At 37.5% G+C, this 21,475-nt stretch overlaps 1 protein-coding gene across 7 annotated transcripts in view; it reads right to left on the bottom strand.

Moving 5' to 3' along the window:
- NOVA1 (NOVA alternative splicing regulator 1) overlaps window positions 1-21,475 on the bottom strand; it is a 229,812-nt gene that overhangs the window by 3,026 nt on the left and 205,311 nt on the right. For all 7 annotated transcript variants that reach the window (XM_073348901.2, XM_073348902.2, XM_073348907.1 and 4 more), the window contains one exon: window positions 1-45. This exon is cut by the window's left edge and continues 3,026 nt beyond it. In XM_073348901.2, coding sequence (XP_073205002.1) covers window positions 1-45 — 45 coding nt within the window. The remainder of the gene's footprint in view (window positions 46-21,475) is intronic.

Consider the following 21,475-nt stretch of genomic DNA (forward strand, 5'->3'; position numbering starts at 1 on the left):
CCCTATTATCAGACCTGCTGTGCTGTTGGGAACTATAATCTTTACCTGTAATTAAAAAAAATATATATAAATAATACTTCTGCTTTGTGCATAAATACGATCATAATTCGCTACCCTATAACAGGCAGGAAAAATGAAGCAAATTTGTTAACACTTTTTTTTTTTTTTTTTTTTTTTTTTTTTAAGAAAGATAAAAGTTCATGAGTACAAAAAAAAGTGTAGCTCACCACATTTTGTAATGCTTTATGTCAGTTACAAATGTACGACAGAAGGGATAGTGAGGGGAATAATAAAAAATCGTATTTATAATTCTTCCACAGAATGTTTTACCTTTAGCTTAGCACAGTTCAGGCCAAAAGATTTAAACAGATGCTATGCTAGTGGTGAAAGAATGTTTAATATTGTATCAAACTGAACATAATCATCCTGTATCTTTCCCTTCCAGATTAAAGTAGAAGATTAACTTCCTTCATACAACTGGTCTAAAATCACCTTTTGCCTTATAACTTATAAAATAATAATAAAAAAATAAAAGCACTTGGCAAAAGCAAATATAGCAAGGAATGGTTGGATGATGTGCTTAGCTCCAAATGTGACATGAAATTAATAGCTCAAACTTTCACTCTCGCCAGTATATAGAAATATATTATGATAAAGATAAAATGTTATTCATCTTATGCAAATGTAGCACCATCAGAGAAGGGAGCACTCTAAAGGTAAAATTTGTTTAACTAATAGGATGTGTCATTTTTACATGTTTTATTACCTCTGCTGAAATGTTTTCAGTGAGGAGCATTTCCCTAAAAGGACAGATTTTTCCTCTCATTTAAACAAGTTTTACACTGGTATAATGTTATTAACTGCAGTAGATTAACTTCCAATTCACATTTTGTGAGTAGAGAATCAGGCCCAAAGAATTAAAAATTCAACATAGCGTACAGGTGATTTTTCTCACATTTGTTTGCAATATACATTTCTTTAAAAATATTTTTGATCTTTTAGTATACCATATGTCTTATAATACTCTGTTAACACAACAACTTCTCTGCACAAACCTCCATATACACTGGCATACTGATATCCACTCATTCATACATGAAAGTTATGTGTAGTAGAAAGTTGCGGATAATAGTTTTCAGTTTTGAAATTATTTTTACTAAAAACTGTCATTTCAATATCAGCAACAATAAAAACATGTAAATATAAAAAAAATTAAAATGATTTTCATTGTTTTGACATTACCATCTTATTATTCTAATTTCAAGAGGCTAACTTTCAGATAAAATGTCTTCCCTAGAAAATAAGCTTGTTCTAGTTTACCCATCCATTTGTTTTAGGTTTTAATAAAATACCAGTCACCTCAGTTCTGTATGCTGAGCGTGTCAGCCAAATCTTTAAAAGGATGATACATTTAAAAATGGAGAATGATTAATATTTTCCATTTAATAAAATATGCAAATTCAGCAAAACAGTAATCTAATATAACAGATTTTAATGTTTGAATTGTTTTGCATCTAATTTGAAGTTTTTAATCTCTGACATTTCAGTTACATTTCATCATTACCAAAAGACGTTATGTAAAATTAAAGAAATAAAAGCATAAGGTTCTTATTTATTAATAATGAGTTAAGTCCAGTTCTGTGCTCCAAGACCTAAATATCAAGGAGCCTTGGTTATATTCAAAATTGTCACTGACATACAGTGTGAACTTGGTCAAACCACTTAACATCTCTATTGATCAGTTTTTCCATCTATAAAATGTGGATAAAAATACTCACATACAAATTATGTGAGATCTAGAGATAAAAAATACTAAATAATTGCTAAGCATTTTAGCTGAAACCTTCCTATCTGTTTTTGTTTACGTCTTCGGAAATGCAAAGTTATCAGCTCCTCAGGGAACATAAAATCAGCCAAGACAACTCAATAATGTGGCATTTATTTTAGTATATATTTTAAAGGTCTATGGTTTTGTGCCACATACTGAAAAAAACCTTACCTGACCCCAATGGTATATGCAATGCTAAGCTCCTTTGGGGGTTTGCGGTACCTGTGACTTGTCAGCTTTAGGCACATTGTGGCATTATAGCCAAGCAGGCAAGTCAGTGAGATACCATGGTGATGGGTGCAGTATAAAAGCCTAGTTGGAAGACCGAAAGACATACTGATTTAGATGATTTAAAAAAAAGAACAAACCCCATCATACTAAAGCTCATTTTGAACCTTTTTGGGCTGGTACTTATCAGAAATTCCACTGGAATCAGTGGGTGTCTCACTTAAATACAGAAGTCAGACTCAGATCCTACCTATGCACTTTTGAAGGTTAGATTCTTACGGTCAATTCTAATCAGTTAATTTTGACTGGGTACATTTTATTATCATGATTCAATTGTGAGTGTTTTGCCATTTGCACACACAATATCTAAGTAAAGTCACATGGTTTAGTAAAGTCCCTTTTTTACATTTTTCATAAGCAAGGCACATGAATTCTCTCAAGATAACTTCCCCCCCCCATATATGTCTATTTAATCCAATGACATTTTTAGTTAATTAAAAATCATTCAATATGAGTTTAATTTAAAAAAAAATGAGCTTCAGTCCATCTACAGGCATCCTCCGAAGTACTTTTTTCACTGCTACTCTAAAAGATGACTTGGCAGGTAGGATCTACCTTAAAACTGCATTGTGGGGCTTCATATCTATTGTGTCTCACTGATTTCATATAAAAATTTCAGTTTACAAATTTTTTTAAATACATGCCAGCCCTGCAAACTCAGCATGGAACTGAAAGCCAAAATGAGTTCATTTTGGAGAGTGCCTCATCACCAACATTAAAGGCTCTGGAGGCAGAATTTTGCCCCCGGTTACAAATGTGCAACCTATTGGCCTTAAGTGGAGTTGCACAGATGAAACACAGCACATAATTTGAAGTCAGTGGGGTTGCAAAAGTATTCTGTATTAGGTATTTAATTGAACTATTCTTGTCACATGCAAAATCCAGTTCACTCTCCCATTGTTATGTTTGATCTGCAGGACTGTCAGTAGTAAAAAAAAACAATAATAATGTAATCATGTAAGTAACTAGATATGACTCTAAATACACAAAGAGAGCAGATCTGCTGAGTAAAAAGGTGTCAACTTTATAGTCACTTTTTAGTGTAAAACCACAACTTCAGTTCTCCAATAAAAGCACCATAGTCATTGACAATAAGAAACATCACCATAAGTATTTTTAAATGTTGAAGATAAATAGTCAACAATTCTTAAAAATACAAACTTAATACACAAATTATTACCATTTATTTTTGGAGAAGAAATGTGATCATTATTGGATTCTATACATTATTATACATTTTCTACCTACTGAAATAGAAAACACGTTCTATTAAGTATCACATTCTTTTAGAAATAGTGAATTACATGTTCTCATTATTAACTCTTCTTTAAATGATGATCCCTTCAAAAATTGGATTTACTATTATAATCCCAGTGAGGAATACATTTTGTTTGGATGTATGAACACATTTAAAAACACATCTAATATTGTCTAAAGCTATTCTAAATGAAAGTTTTAAAGAAAACTCCAAATTATACCAAAATTCAGTTTTAATATAACAAAATAACTTTTCATCTCCCTGCTGACATGGGATTCTTTTCTTCAGTTTTGTCCTCTCAAGTCCCAAGTGATGGGACTTCTTTATGGAGATTATTTAATAATCTAATACATCTAATTGTCAAGATGTTTTTTCCGGCTATTCAATATAGTTTTTTGTCTTAGTTTCATCCCATTACTTTTAGTTATAACCCACACCCTGAATCTCTCCTAATAATTCCTCTCCTTCTTTCAGAGTAGCAGCCGTGTTAGTCTATATCCGCAAAAAGAAAAGAAGGACTTGTGGCACCTTAGAGACTAACCAATTTATTTGAGCATAAGCTTTCGTGAGCTACAGCTCACTTCATCGGATGCTCACGAAAGCTTATGCTCAAATAAATTTGTTAGTCTCTAAGGTGCCACAAGTACTCCTTTTCTCCTTCTTTGACATTTATACACTTCAGCTAATTGCAATCTGTTATTCTCTCATTTTACCTCTCTTCCCACCCTGAAACAATTTCACCTCTTTCCTCCCCAAAATAAATGCATATTTCTTCCCTTAAAAAAAAAAGAACTATTTCACACTGATCTATTTGCATTTTGATCTCCAAATTCCACCTCTATCTAATTTCTCTGTCTGCCATGCTCACCAGTTCTATTTTAACCACTCAGAACTCCATCTTGACTCTGCCCCACTTACCCCATCACAATTCCACATTGTCTTCATTTTAACTAACTTACTTTACCTGGGACTACTAGACAGCCTGGCAGAGAGAGATAGGGCTCACTCACTCTAGCTACTCTGATTGCACGTTGAATGCACTGCTACCATGGATCTACGAGATTTCTCCCAGGGTGGAAAGGGGCTGCATGCTACCTACTCTGGGATGCCATAACTACATCAATCAGGGGTTTGGATTTTTCACACCCCTGACTGATGAAGGACACCAATACAGTAAAAATGATACACAGCATATAAAAATGTCTTTCCTGTGTTACAATCATCTTAGATTACTATAACATAAAGGAATTTTATAGATCTATTTCACTTTTTCTCATTATGCTCCATATTTACTATTAGTACTTAAGTCAGCTTGACAATGAAACTAGACTGGTCTTTTTGTACTAAATATAACTTTGTTCCCTTGCACCGTACAGTGTTGCAGATACAGCAGGGCAATAGTTACATCTACAAATGTCACAAGCTGTTCCAACCAGCCTAAGCTGGCTCCTCCCCCACCCATGATCTTCAGGGCCCAGTCAGTCCCAGTTGCTAATCCTCCATTCAGCTGAACCTATACTTCTCAAGGGAGGTCTTTCATTTTAGCACCGAAGTTACCAATTTTCCACCAAAGTTGGTGTCTACTTTTATTCTTGAAAATTTATTTGCATCAGAAATGAAGACTCAGAACTGAGGTTAGGGGAAGAGTTATTTATACTAAAGGAAAGAATCCTTAGTGTTTTAAGTTTCCTGTATGAATAATTATTTTGTTGCCCTCATTTTGGGTCTTTGTCACCCACTGCGTCCCACATTTGGGCCTTGACTATTTGAGAGGTCTAGCTCATCGCACTTCTGACACTTCTCCCCATTTTCAGCACCTGAACACTGACTTTTCTTTCACAGGAAAATAATAGGAATTCTGTCTCTGCTCAATTATACATATGGTCACACTCTTCTCGGAAGTATTTAGCCATTGACAAATCTATCTTTCCAAGGTAAAATGAAAAATAGCACAAAAATTCTATGTACAGGAACTCCTTACTTAACGTTGTAATTACGTTCCTGAAAAATGCGACTTTAAGTGAAACTACGTTAAGTGAATCCGATTTCCCCATAAGACTTAATGTAAATGAGAGGGTTAGGTTCCAGGGAAATTTTTTTCACCAGACAAAAATATATCCACACACACACAGAGTATAAGTTTTAAACGAACAATTTAATACTGGTACACAGCAATGATGATTGTGAAGCTTGGTTGAGGTGGAGGAGTCAGAGGGTCAGATATTTCCCAGGGAATGCCTTACTGCTAAATGATGAACTTAAGGGTTAACTCTCACACTCTACAAGGCAACAGGAAAGGAGGGAGGACAGACAGAGACAGAGACACACACCCTGTGTGTGTTTGAGAGATAGAGATGTGCATTTCCCCTTTAAGTATGCAGAGTGGGGTCAGAAGTACTCTGCCTTCTTAATTAGATCAGCAAGCTGAGACCAGATTGCAGCTGCAGCCTAAGGCAGCAGCTCCCTCTGTCCATGTGTCCCCCCTGCTCTATGGAAGATGGGGTAAGCGGGGTGCAGGAGCATGGGGGAGGAGGACACCCTGACATTAGCCTCCCTCTTCTTCCCCCCCCTCCACACACAGCAAGCAGGAGTCTCAGCGAGTAGCTCCAAGGCAGAGGGCAGGAACAGCACATGGCAGTGGGGGGAGAGATAGCTAAACTGCAGGCAAGTGATAGCCCGCTGAGCAGCTGCTGCGCAGGGAACTTAGGGGAGCGGGGAGCTGATAGGGGGGCTGCCGGTCCACCCTGGTTCCAAGCCCCCACCAGCTAGCTGCAACAGGCTGCTCTTCCTGCAAGCAGTGGACAAAGCAGGCGGCTTCCATATGACATCAGAAGGAAGCATTGCACAACTTTAAACTAGCATGTTCCCTAGTTGATCAGCAACGAAACAATGTTAACCAGGATGACTAAGTGAGGAGTTCCTGTTTAGATCCTTCTTCCTTGTATTAACATAAATCAAAAGTTTCTGAGTGGAAAAGAGGAAGAAACTGAATTCTCCACGATACATCGTTTTAATAACATACAAGGAAATGTCACATCTCTTCCTTTTTCTTTTTTCTGTGAAACATAAAAACAACGTTACCTACTTCATGTATTAATGTTTCATGAGTTTCAAATTACACTTGTAGAGGAGTGTTAATGTACTTTGAGTAGCTTCCTTTACATGTCTCACTTTTTTATAATTAAAAAAGAAAAAATGTGCTGGTTACTTACTGAATTATACAAGAGCACATAAACCTGGATTTTCACATTGTTTCAGAACCTATAGTGTGTGTAGTGAATTAATCATTCACACATACTAAGCTGTCATTCAGATGAAACATCTTTCAGAAGAGATGTAAAACTGAAGTCCTAACTGCTGTGGTCAGTAAAGATCTTATGGCACTTTTAGTAAGAGCTGTGGTGTTAGTCTCAGTCACCTGGCTGAATTCAAAATAATTTCAGCCTTTCTAAAATCACCATACAGTTTCAGTTCTTTATTTCTTGCTCTATTTTGTTGTATAGTGGTGCACAAACTGTTGCCACCAATGCGCTCAGATATGGCTGTATTTCACAAATGACTGAATGTTTACTGTTTATAAAGTCCAGTAATTTGAGATGCTTTGGTTGAAGGACTTGATATAAATATAAGATATTATTATTACTGGAATTGCTTAAAAAAAAAGGAACTGTGCAATAATCTGGCAATGAAATAAAATAAAATAAAATCTTTAAAGGCCAAATCCAAGTCCTATCTAATTCATTAGCAAAACTCCTACTGACTTTGATGGGATCCGTATTTGACCTTAACTCTGAGCCCCAATTTCTAGCACCAGGTCTAATTAGATATCTTAGTAATTGAATGATACTCAGAGGAGTGGGGAAGAAATCATCATCCCCAAGCGCAGCAGACCTATTCCATGGAAGCTACTATTGCCTACATCAGGTAATTAAATTTGTCCCCCACACAGGAGATGGAAAGGAAGATCTGTGCAGTAGCAGATCCCTTGTACCGCCACCTGTTGCCCTCCTTTTACTGTTTGGGGCTCGCTGCCAATCATAGAATGCACACCTACTGTGTGTCTCCCCATGTCCTATTCAAATCCCTTGTGCTGTGGAACCTCAGTGAGCATGCAAGAGGGAGACTGGGTATGTCACTGAATAGATAAACTATTTTAGCAGCTCTCCTACATATGAACAAAATATGTTACCCTGTTTGTACTTTATATTTACCTATAAAAATTAATTTAAAGTGTAATTCATTAAATTCAGTATTACAAAACACAAATATTGTTAGCAAACTTTGGGAACTGTTTTACATTTGTAGTAGCAAAATAAATGTGAGATTTCATTTTCAAAAAGATTATTTACACTTTTTAAAGAAATACTGTGATTCAGATTCTTTGGTCTGGCTGAGCTGTACTGGGAGCTAATGGAAGGTAGGACAAAGATGGATTTCAAACAGCTTGATGATTTCCCAGCATTTTCAAGGCCTTTGGGTGCTGGTTTGGTCCCGGAATTATGCCCAGCTACCCCTGGTTCAAAGCAATGCCACAGCCTTGCTCCCTTTTCCTGAAACAAGTTCAGTTGCAAAGAATTTGGTTTAGAGCTATTGCGCTAATTCTGCACTGCCCAAAAGAATCCTTAAAGAGCTGGATCCATTAGCTTTATGGCTGCTTTGTGGCACCAGAGCGACACAAAGTCTTTCTAAATGATATGCTCTAGTTCAACCAGAAGTTATTGGGCTTGATGCAGTCATCACTGGGTGAAATTCTATGGCCTATATTATGCAGGATATCAGACTAGATGATCTTAATGGTCCCTGCCTACCTTAAAGTCTATGAGCAAGAATTAAAGCAGTCACAGCAGTGCTGAAAATGTAGGCCTTCAAGTACAATAGGAATTTTCAAGTTAAGTACAAAATGCATATTAAAAAACGGCATGTTAAAAAACAGAACAAAACATAAAAGATGGTCTATTTATCACCATTAAGTCTAGTAAACAGAGATAATAGATAAACAGGCTAAATATATGTTTATATGCTTTTAAAACACCTGAATGTTTAAAATTATAAGAAGAAATTATTACATTTAAATTTCATTGAGATGAAAAACCTGCAGTTGGTTAAAAAGCACGTGACTCTCACTGAAGCTGACTAGAAATTGGGTGTATAGAAGACCTGCAAGTAGGGTGACTAGATCACAAGAATAAAATATTGGGACACATGCTGGGGGAGGGGTAGCCACAGGGTCACATCCCCCACTGGAACTATAGGGGAGGGGGGTGTACAGCCCTAGGAAGCTGCAAGGGGGTGCACACAGCCCGGCTCCAGTCTCCGGGTCCAGCTCCCCCTGCAAGCCGCGAGGCCTGACTCCTGCCACGAGTTGAGGGCACACGGCCCGGCTCCAGCCTCAGACCCATGCCATGGGTCAGGGGGCCGCAGGTTCCCAGCTTACTGCCAGCTGCATGCTGTGGGTCGGAGGGCGCAGGGTCCCAGCTCCAGCCCCCGCCACATGCTGCAGGGCTCTGGCTCCAGCTTCCATTGCATGCCACGGGCCGGGGTCGCACAACCCTGGCTCCAGCCCCAGCTGCAACTCAGGGGCGCACGGCCCTGACTCTCAGTGCATGCTATGGGGTCACACAGCCCCGGCTGTGGCCCCCACCGCAAGCTGCGTGTGGGGTCACACGGACCCGGCTCCAGCCCAGGCTGCAAGGGAAGGTCTCGTGGCTGGGGCAGTAAGTTGGGGCATGGGAGGAGGGGTTCAGGGTGCTGACTCCGGGAGGGAGTTTGGGTGCAGGAGGGGGCTCAGTGCTGGGATTTGGGGTGCGCTTACGTCAGGCAGTTCCCCAGAAGTGGCAACATTTCCCTCTGGGTCCTAGGCGGAGGTGTGGCTAGTTGGCTCTGTGTGCTGCCTTGCCGGCAGGCGCCACCACCACAGCTCCCATTGGTCACAGTTCCTGGCCAATGGGAGCTGCGGAGCCAACACTCATGGAGGGGGCAGCACACAGAGTCCCCCTCGCTGTCCCTGCGCCTAGGACCCAGAGGGTGATGTGCACTTCTGGGGAGCTGTGCGGAGCCAGGTAGGTAGGGAGCTTGCCAGCCCCACACCAACCAGAGGCCTGGCAACCCTACAATACTGGGACAATGGCAACCCGATCGTACATAGTTCGGGACGTGGGACAGAGTTCAATATCTGGACAGTCCTGATTTTATTGGGATGTCTGGTCACCCGACCTGCAAGACATCCTAAAAATGCATTACAAATTTCCTCCTTCAGTACTGTTGGCTAAACAATAGCATTTTTGAATGACACTCCAAACTACATCTTATTTTTATTGTCAAAATATTTTTAAAAGTATCCTATTAAATCCTACTAAAATGAACATTGCTTTCAGCGAGAGCTTTTTGTTAGCTTCCATAGAGTAAAAGCTGTCAGTATTGAAAGCTAACTTTTAAAAAGGATTTAAACATATTTTTCTTTACAAACACCAGGATATTACTCATGGTGACATAAGCATTCTGTTAAAATATTATATAAAAAATCTTATTAAAACAGCACTAAGAATTCATTTATTGCTCTTTATCAGTCAGTAATGAAAGCTTGTGTTGTTAAACCTGTAATAATAAATTCTCCTGGGTTAATGTGTTTCTCATGACAAATCATTTATTATCATCATCATTAGGGACAGGAAAAAATGAACAAGCGATTTGTTTTTAATATTTAAAAATGACCCATAGAAGATAAAGAAATACCTTTAGGAAATATGATATGAAGTTAATACATAAAATGAAGACACAAAAATAAGGCTTAAGTTCGTATTCAATAGCTCCACCCTGCTCTGTGGACACTGATCAATATCTCAAGTACAAACAGCTCTAGTACAGTGCGTTGAGGTCTACCTGCTACAGCTAATCTTACAAGATATTTTTCATCATATCCATAATGTACAGTACATAGCAGAATCAAAACATACAATTCATATAATAAAGCCTACACAACCTGAGGCAAATCCGGTGCTATGTCTCCCCAAGGCTGTGAAGGTCCCCAGATGGAACAGAATCATTTAAATTCACTCTAAAGTGTGGAGGAGGAGGAGGAGGAGTTGGGGAGAACATGGAGGGGGTTGGCTTCACTGTGCTGTGGAGCACAGCCCACTGAGAGCTTCTTGTGGCTAGGCAGATTGTAGAAAGAAGTGGCTCTTTCCCATACACAGACTAACCAGCGTATAGTTCCCTAAAAGTACACAGGAAATGTAAGAGCGATTGCAACCAAAATATTCTTATGGAATTCCATAGGACACAGCCCAGCTGATCAGGTTGCTTATTGATTTCCATCTCCTGAAAAATAGTAACACTAATAGTTACCTGCAAATTTCCATGGGTTTTCACTGGCGTTGCTATCTATATTTTTTATAATGTTTCTTATCATGCCTGAGGTTTATATTAGAAAACTATGGCAAACAATTGAAAAAGCATCATGGGATAACAAACTTGAATAGACCATAAGAAAATGTAGTTAATGTGAAGTTATAAATAGCTCATACATTTTCTCAGATAACCTGAACTCAGGAGCAATATCGACTTCAGGAATGGAGAAGACTGCATTGATTCTTCAAGATCAAGTCCAGTGACTTTCATAAAACTAGCAGAATAAAATGTCATTCCCATCTTGAGAAAATTTCAGTGTTTGCCATTTAAAAGTCAACATTTACTAACAGTTATACAGAAGTATTTGCGTTTTTTAGTTATTTTCTATGCTAATTATTTTGGAATGCACTCTTTCATCAACTGTCTCTCTAGTAACAATCAAGGGAGAATTCCTATACTCTCATTATTTATTTTCCTAGCAGAGAAGACAAATTTTTCTGCCAAGTGTTGCCACACAGATTATCTAATACTACCTCAGTTGAAATACTTGACCTCAGGAGCAGAAGAGCTTCTGTAGAGAGCTACACTGAGTTAAAGCTTCCTTGGACTCCTTGAAGTGTTTGATCAATTCATCATTCAACTGTTCTTCCCAGTTATTTCTTTGAGGCAGAGGACATTGGTGAGAGTCTCCTAGTGAGCCCAACCTGAAACTAACATTTTCAAAGCAGTGAAATTTCAACCCTGAAATGCTAGGAAGACAATCTCTTTGTCTTTTTGATGTACATTTAGGTTTTGCTATGGTCTCCCCTTGGGACATGGTAATCTGAGGGACATATTTTTCTCTAAGAAGGGCAAGATTAAAAAAAGAAAAAGGCAACACTATGCTGATGGAGAAAAGAAAAAGATTCTGAAAACAAAAATATTATTTTAGTATTCATTCACACGGATCCACTATTTCTCTAGACTGATTTTATCTGGAGTATATACAAATCTTTAATATATGCAATACAGCCTCAATGTAATTTAAATATTATCTATACTGGGCATATCTGTTATCTACTATACACTTTCTTTTACTGTAGTGTAGTTGCTAGGCTAGTTTTTCTTTCCCATAATAAGATTGCAACTTTGGGGCCATTACTATAAAATGGGGGGTTAGAACAGTCTCTCTGGAGTGACAAAAGTAGTATGGAGCTAGTGCAACTTCTCAGCTCCGCTGTGGTTTGGATGAAAGAGAATCAGCCTTTTCATCTGGTGCTGATGTGGTTCATGTAAGGACTCAGTCTCTCTCTGTACAAGATTTAATTACATCCCTGGGATAGTGATCAGCATCTGGGTGTTAGGTCATGGTAGGATCTGACGTTTACAGTTGAATTCTCAATTAGGAAGGTAGATGATGATCTCATTGAAACTGGGCTCTTTTTTTCCAGGATTCCCTACCATCTTTAGCCAGTATCCTTGTCTATTTTTAAAAAGTCATGAGCTGTGATTTTCAAAAATGGGGCCTAAAGTTAGACTTCTAGGTACATATTTAGAACTCTAAATACAAGTAGCCTGCTGAATGTTCAGCACTTTTGAAAACCAGACCATGTACTCAGTCCATTAAAAATGCACTCACCAGTCTAACTTTTGGCACCTTTTTTTGAAACTCCTGGCCATGACCTTTTCTGCCAGTTTAGAACTGAAGCCGTGTTCCCTTGTTCTCAACAAATGTGTAACATCAACAGTCAACCTGTGAACCATTGACCAGAGAAGCGACTTGTCTGTGCATGGGCAAAAGCTTATTTCCTCCTCATATAAGTACACTGAAACCAACACAGTTCATGTGAGAATGAAGGATACTGTCACATGTAGGCACCACATTCTGAAAAAGGGTTTACAAAGAGTAAAATGAATAGAAACACTTTCATGAATTCTTAATTTCTTTAAGTAAGAAAGATGGCTGCCTCTGCCATCTTTCTTCAGAAGTAACACTAATATGAATGTAGTTGAACAATTTAAAAGAGGCACTAAGATCTAACTCTCTCAGAAGAGATACTAACTCCCTCCCAATGACAGAAAAATAAAACTCCTAATTACTGCTCTCTCACAGAAGATAGCTCTAATAATCTCTAAGCTTGGAGGAAAGGGAAGAACTACCACCATAACACAACACATGACTATCACTTGCTTATTTGTGTGGGAAAATAGGCATATTCACATCCAAGGAACAACTCAAGAACAAAATAATAAAAGGACATCATCATCCCACAACTTATATGATTCTAAAAAGTGCATGAAAAAAATAAAGTAAACAAAACAAAACAGCAAAAATGTTTCCCTACACAGGACAAGTATATTGCCCTACTCTATTTGCACTAAACTAAAGCCAAGTATTAGAAAGTCACAGCCAAAACAACCTAATGGATAAGTATGTTCATGAAATAAAACAAATGAAAAGGTTCCGAAGAAGAGTTCTACGGAACAAGAGTGTCTCTCTGTTATAGAGTTACGTTGATTCAGTGTTAGAGTTACTCCATCTCTGCCTCTGAAAATTACACTTGCAGCACATATGTAGTAAACAGAACAGTCCCCCCCTCATCTTAAGTGATACTCGTAATGAAGGGAAGGAATATTGTTAAATATGACTTATTTGACAGAGTGCTTGTATACACACACACACACACACACACAGAGAGTTAATGATGGTGAAAGACAAATTCATTATTGCATTATATTCATATGAGCATTGTGAAAAATATGACAAGTCTGGAGGGTAGGAAGTTAAATTGCTGTATCTAGATGAACAATTATGGTTTTGTATTAGGTCGATAAGGTTGTCTAATAATATATACAATACTCAACATACAGAATTTCTGATTGTATTCTCTGTTCTGCCAAGCTCCGCTAAGTATAAGAATGACGAAGTGACGGGATGCGAATCTGACTGTAAGCTACTTTTGTGCATAAGTTAGAGCAGCCTGATTTCTATTCTGAATTACACCTGGCTCTCCCCATCTCCCTAGGGTTATTCACACAGCTCAGAATAGCTGCAGTGCAGCGGAAATTTGGCCACAGTCCCCATGCACCTATGTTACTGGCTGTGACGAAGGCTGTGTAGAGTAACTCTGTTGGTTCTACAGCATGTGAGGACTCCCCCTATCTTGAGGATCTCTTCCAATGGCTGCCACTGCTAGCTTTAAGATCCCTTACATCATTCTGGCAGTGCAAAGGGGCAGTAACAGAACAGACAATTGTCTTACCGTCTGCTTAACTGTTAGAATGGGAAGTTTATCTAGTAGGAACTACACAATGTGTTAACAAAGACCTATCTCAAAGATGTCATTAATGAAAGAGGAATGGGACAGTTAAAGAAACAATAGCTCAATATCCATAACTCTTAAGGTTAAAAAAAAGTTAACTGGCAGAATCTATATTAGAAAAGGAATGTAGTTTCACTAATGAATGCACGTCTCCCAAGTATAATAACCATCTTTGATTGGACTAGGGGACTACATAAACCCATAATGGTAACAGACTTTTGACATGTTGATGTGATGAGGGTCTCCTCTCAGAGACACTCTGTGAATATTTTCTCTCAGAGGCTGTCATAGTGCTCTCTGACAAGGGTCAGAGAACAAAACAAGCTAATACTACCAGAACATTGGTCTAGGAAAATATTTCAGTATTTTGTAACTAAGTTACAGGACAACCTAGTACTTACCATTGTATTTGTTTAAGCGCGATTGTATTTGCAGTCACCTTTAATTTTATTACTTTTGTTCACTTTATTCTTGTAAACTGGCAATGAAATGTTCATTGAAACAACACAACCTGAACTGGGTTATGGAACTGTGGTGATAACTGAAAGGCTTCTAAGAGAGAAAAACAGAACTCCTGACATTGGCGGAGGTAGTGCCAGAAATTAGTAACTATTTGGTTATAAGATCAAAGGCATGGAAGAGGTTGTGATATCCCTTCCCCAAAAATGCAACAGAAGAGTTGGTGAGTGTTAGGTGGGCCAGTGGTAAAAGCCAACCTCCCTGATAGGTAAAAAGTCCAGTTACAAGTAGGCTGGAATGAGAGTAGATGACTGCATTCTCCTCAGGAGCCTCACGAAACGGAAATGTGTATCCCATTAAAGCTAGCCCAGTGAGGAAAATTACAAATACATACCACTGAACAAAAATTCTCCAAATATATTGTCTCCACAGATCCACACTTTTGGGGATATGTTCCTCCAAAAATGGGGATCTATGTAGCCATATTTCAGGAAAGGGAAACTGAGTAAAAATAAAACATAAAAACAAAGAAATGGTGAGGATTTTTGAATTGTGGGCAAGAACGATGAAAGCCAGGTGTGCACAGCTATTGAAGTGTTGCTACTGTATGCATGTAAATACCTGTGGTTAGCTGCTCAGCTAGTGTAAATGGGCACATGGTAAAACGGCGATTTGCACCAACTGTTCATATACACATACATTTGCACACATGCAACAGGCATTTATACACCTAAGACAGATGTGTAATTATTTATGTACATCTAACTTTAAAAATATAACTCCAAAAGAGTAAAGGCAGAGTCATCAGATTCATTTTTGGAATTCACAGCTTCTATAGGTTTCCTTTCCTTTTTCCTTTTAAAGACATGTATTTACCTTCATCTGTTGTCTTGACCTCTATTCCTACTACCCCACCACTATTTTTTCTGCTGTAATGGATTTCAATTTTCTTGTATTCTGATGCAGATGTTCTTGTTAGCGCTTAGTTCTTTAGGAACCATAGCTCTGATAACGTCATTTTGAAAACAATCATTTTAAAACACAAAATGAAAAACATCTGTCTCCAAGCACTGATAAAAAGTGAGGAAACCAGCAGCTCTAAATTATGCTTTTAAAATATTTTTCTCTTTACAAATGCTTGTTGACTGCAGATTTCAATACTGTTCATAATATTTTTTCTTTTTAATTGAAAAAAAATAATGAGAAGTAATAAAGACTAATTGTATCTAAGAGCAGGTGGCGGTTTCATTTTAAAGAAGGGCTTAATTTCGCCAATTAAAGACTAATTTATGAGTATGATGTCACATCCATGAAGCATCAGGTTCATAGGGTGGAGGTTAACTCTGAATTGTAAATTTTTATAGTAAAACACTGCCTGTTTGCAAGACAGACCTCAATCTGTGTATTATAAAATATTTATAGTTTATGAAAATTCTCAAACCTGCACACAATATAAAGTCATTTGTATTGGTGCCACTTCATTCAGCCATATTAACATTGGCATTCGATATTGACAGCAATGGGTATTTTTTTCACGGCTTACACGGCAAACCAGATCATATTTTAAATAAAAGTAATCTAATATTATAAAAATGACAAAACATTCCAGAAGAAAATTACATATTCAGAAACTGGTAGTGAACTACTCATACTTTATTGATATGGTTTATCACCACCAAGGACTCATAGACACATTTATTTCTTATATTTCATTACTACTCCTTTACTTTTCTTACTTCTAAAAAGTCAGAGTGGCCAAAAGGAAAGACTGTGTGAATGTTTTGGAACAATCAATAGTAGAGCAAGAATATTTTATTTAATAATTGACACATTTTAACTGACCTATGATACACATTGTACTATACTTACACTACTACATTGGCATTTGAAAGACAAGTGTTGAATGGTATAAACCATGGATTATAGATATATCTACAGTACTAACAACATTTGTAATTCGAGACTAAAACATATCTAATATAGAGAACGTATTAAACTAATGCATCAAGGCATCACATATGTATGCATTATACAGTAGAACCTCTGATTTACGAACACCTTGGGAATGGAGGTTGTTCGTAACGCTGAACAAACTATTATGGTTGTTCTTTCAAAAGTTTACAACTGAACACTGACTTAATACACCTTTAAAACTTTACGGTGCAGAAAAAAAATGCTGCTTTCCTTTTATTTGTTTAGTAGTTTATGTTTAACACAGTACGGTACTGTATTTACTTCCGCCTCCCCCTCTTTTTTTGGTCTCTGCTGCTACCTGATTGTGTACTTCCGGTTCCAAATAAGGTGTGTGGTAGATTAGTCAGTTCATGACGCTGGTGTTCATAACTTTGAGGTTCTACTGTATACTGAATTATCTTCAAATCGTTCATGATTTCTTACAAATTTAAATTCAGAATTCTAAATCTTACACAGATTTGCCATCTGAGTTGTAATTTGTATGTCACTGTCTTGCACTCATACTTTCCCATATCAGTGTTAGAAAAATAGGAATAGGTTATTTTATCACCAAAAACTAAAACAAAATATTTATTTAGAACTTGTATATAATAAAGACAGCTATTAATGTCATATACAGAAATATGTGTTGTGCAGCAATTCAAAGTCTAACATTATTTGTTAAATTGCTATTGAAAATATATTTGAAATGTCTGGCATGAATTCTCTGATTACTGTGGAACAATAAAAGTAGGGATTCATTTAAAGCCAAATGACACTAAGAAGTTCAAACACAAATGAAAGATAACCATATGTAAACTGAGAAACTTCTTTAATCAAAAACTAATTATCAACTATTTCTTTCTATTCCTATCATAAGGAGCTGTAACTTTGCTTCTGGAGCAGATATATGCATTTTTTGTGAAGCGCATTCAACTAGATATTCTTGCACATAACATGATCAATAATTCCTCAATGACCTGCTTATCTTCCGACATGGTTTCTTCTTCTGCATCATTTAATTGCAAATAAGCACTGGTCTGTAGAAGATCTGTAAGGAATTCTGTTCTGCTTCACTAGAATCTTTCCCACGACATTAATCACAGTTTAATTTCATCATTAATCTACTCCACAAAGCAATAACACTTTAAAAGGACCTTAAATGGGAGACTGCATTTCAGCATCTCACTGGTAGAGGGCATATGTTAATTTAATATCCCAAATTATTACAATTACAATTAAGAAAATAAAATGGTTTGAATTACTCTTATTACATTTATGCACTTGGTAAGTGAACAATAAATAACTATAAGAAAAGTTGTAGGAGCATGAAAATAGAACAACATATTACAGGGGTGGCCAAACTTACTGACCCTGCAAGCTGCATACAATAATCTTCAGAAGGCCAAGAGCCAAGGCGCACCTGCTGGGACTCGAGGCTTCAGCCCCGTGGAAGGCACCTGCCAAGGCTTGGGGCTTTGGCCCCACTCCTATGAAGACTCCCCCCACCCCCCCTGGGCAGAAGTCCCTACCCCACCACTGTGCTGCAAAGCGGAGGTCCCCAGCTCCCCGCCATCTCGTAGGTGGAGCTTGGGGGTACATGGGGGGCTCCGTGAGCCGCACTTCAATGGTAAAAGAACCTGTGGCTCATGAGCCACAGTTTGGCCACCTGTGACATATTACATTAGAAATGTGAACTAAGCTCTTACAATGCAATGGAAATTGCTAAAGTGAAAATTTTCAGAATTTTTGAGAAATTATAAATTTAAAATATACTTTTCCCCTACAGCCCCCATCCCAATAATATATTCCAGATTGGAATGAGTGCATAATTTGGCATTCAGCATTTTTATTACTGATGAAGATGTGTGAAAAAGAGTGAGAACAACATGACTCTCACAGCTCAGGTTCAGTTTACAGGTTGCCACTTAGAAAATGAACCAATACCTTTTTAATTGTAAATTGAGCAAATTCAACATGGAATCAGTGAGAAACATGAAACCTCATCATACCATTTTGAGTGTCACTTTTCCGAGAAGAATCACACTTGAATACAACTGATGGTACCAACATGCTCTGCTTCAGGTCTACAATAGGCAATTAGAGGAAGATGACCTTCCAAGGTAAGTTGATTATTTTTACATACATAACTTGCCGAATATTTACAGGACATAGCCCTACAATGTGTGTTCTATAGTGCAGAAACACTACAAGCTACACTATCCTACTATCCAAACCTCTGTAGTACCCTGTCATCTGCTGCTGATGTATGGAATTTCCTGAAGAGTGGGTGAGGACTTCTAGTCTTTGAAAAAAATGAATTAATGGAAGAGACCAATAAGACCCCTAAGCAACAAGATTGGCCATTTATTTACCTTGGCCATTATTTTTTAAAAAGTGGAATATGTGAATATGACTACAACTTACAGAGTAAAGTTCATAAACAAATATTGCTATTCAACTGCATTTACTTCTCTTTATCTTTTTGCACAAGGCAAGTTTGCTTTCCATTGCCCTACATTGCTAAAGTTAATCAAATGTCATTTACACCACAATAAAATTACCTGTAGTTCTAAAACAATGACAGTTTATGGAGAGAGCAATAACAAAATGATCCACAAAGGAAATGTAACAAACTTAGTACCAGACGTCAATAGCATACAATATTATGGAGGTACTGCTTGTGACTTCACAGTGAAGGAAATGTTCTTAAAAGGGGGTATAAATTACTATTTTAAGAACTGTTCTAAAAATGGTGAAGACATTATTCTTATTCTTTACTTGTAGGTGGCCTTTCAGTGTGAAATTTCAGTGTTTATTTGTATGTCTTTGAATTATGTAGTTTTTGTTTGTTTTTCTATAACAGCTTTTAATAGTAAGTGATGTCTGGAAGTCAACAACTTAAAATTCATTCCTCTACTAATTTTTGCGTAGATATATAATTTCTAAAAATATATATGTAAATTGCCAAAAAGTGGTGAGTCTGCCACAGATGAATTTCAGAGACTACTTCCTATTGAAAATTATTGTATGAAACCAAACAAAAAAAGACATAAAAATTCAAAAGGCATAAAAACTAACGCTATATGAAGTTTCACACCGACATACCACCCATAACTAAAGGATAATTTCTTCACCATTTTAAGATCATTTCTTAAAATAGGATCAAGGGCGACTGTGTTATTCTTCATAACTGAAAGTTTGTGTGTCAGCAGTGAATGAGGAATAAAATCTTCACAGAAACTCATGAAGAATTATCCATTTTCAAAATGGCTACCTGAGGAAGACACATGGACTGAAAAATTTCATCCCAAATGGTTAAAGTTTGATAAAATATAAACAACTGAAAACAATGTCTCATACTGACAAGTGTTAGGCATCCTGAACTACACGCATTACTATCACCTTAAAAAACAATTCACCATGTTAGCATGTGTTGATCCTTCTCGGGAACGTAAAGGGGGTTCTGGTGACTCACAACAGTGGCTCAATAGCCCAACTGAATGTAAGAGAAGTAGGGTGGCACTCTAGAAAGAGCTTTTGACTGAGAAGCCTGGAAGAAAGAACACTAGGAGCAGCTAAAAGTGGGGAGAAAGTTTGAACGTACTTAGTTTTCTTATAGTTAATTTCTGTGTTAATAAAACCAGAACTAAGAACAGGGGGGAGTTTGGACTATGTTGTGAGCAAGTTACTTACAGAATTACATTTTTATTTGCCATCTATTCAAGAGTGGTTTTGGTTAGAATTGTAACAGTGCAATAGAAGCATCTACATATCATATGCATCTGAAACAGCACGTTACCTGCTACGTGTTTTCCCAGTTGTGCTTTTTTTAAAGCAAGATTTTATTCTCCTCTCAACACAGTAGTGATGATGTAGGAGGCAGAAATGACAGATTGATTTACATTATCATTAGTCTTGAAGTAGCACCTAAAGGCCCTAGCCTCACTGTGCTACACACTGTAAAAACATATAATTAAAGCCCCTATCCTGAAAAATTTACAATCTAGGTAGATAAAAAAAAGTATGCTGAGAAATTGCTTCTTTTAATTTATAATTATGACAAATTTGATATGAAGTAATTGATAGAAAAATAAATTCAAAACATTAAGATGTCAGTTTTCACAGATCTTTCTGACCATAAAAATAGCATGTCCTTAATAAAAGAGAAAATATGACTGGCTGTTGTTCTGTGCATTCATTCTCTAGAAATACCCAGTACAACTGGAGCATTACTGTGACCAATTATCTGGAAGGTATGCTGAAGGAATCTTGGCACAATAGGAAAAGCATAAAACTTTCAATTTAGGACAGAATATAAACCCAAGGAGGTTATAACAGCAATATTGCTCTTGGCCCCTGGGCATTTCTGAGGTCATTACTAAGTGGCTAAGGTTACAATATTCCTGCTGGTCAGTAATTCCTTGACTGTTATTACCTACAGGAATTCTAATTTACTGTCAGAAAAAGTAACAGTGAAACTAACCACATGCACAAGAATAGAAAAAATGATGCTTATAGTTTCTGAATAAAATGTGAGTTCACTTTTTTTTTTTTTTTTTTTGGACAGTAGCATAACGGATATTAACAGGGGCTGACTGGCTGGCTCAGAGTCCACGATACCATGCTACAGGAAAAGGGCTCATCACTAGTGTAGGCAGAAAACCATCCTCTTACTCCTCACAGTGCAGGGAGTCAACCACCTTCCTCTTTCTCCTCCTCAGAGCTGCTTCCAGGGGCAATGAACCCACACACTGCACGTTACTGCAGGCAATATCCCAAACTGGTCCTCAACACAGGGCAGATGATCAGTTTGGGATAGTGCCTGCTCTAAGGTGCAGTGCATTGGTTCATTGTCCCTGGAAGCAGCCTGGGATGGAGATAGTGATTCCCTGAGTCACAATTGCCTCTTTGTCTCCTTACTACTCTGGAGAAGGAGTCAACTGTGATGTGTCTATACCTGTTGCTATACAATGCTCTGGCACAGCTATGCTACAGGGCACATTGAGAGGGTGTAGTCATGGCTCTGCCCACTCCCCA

This window comes from Lepidochelys kempii, chromosome 6 (genome assembly GCF_965140285.1).
Source record: "Lepidochelys kempii isolate rLepKem1 chromosome 6, rLepKem1.hap1, whole genome shotgun sequence".
NCBI lineage: Eukaryota > Metazoa > Chordata > Testudines > Cheloniidae > Lepidochelys > Lepidochelys kempii.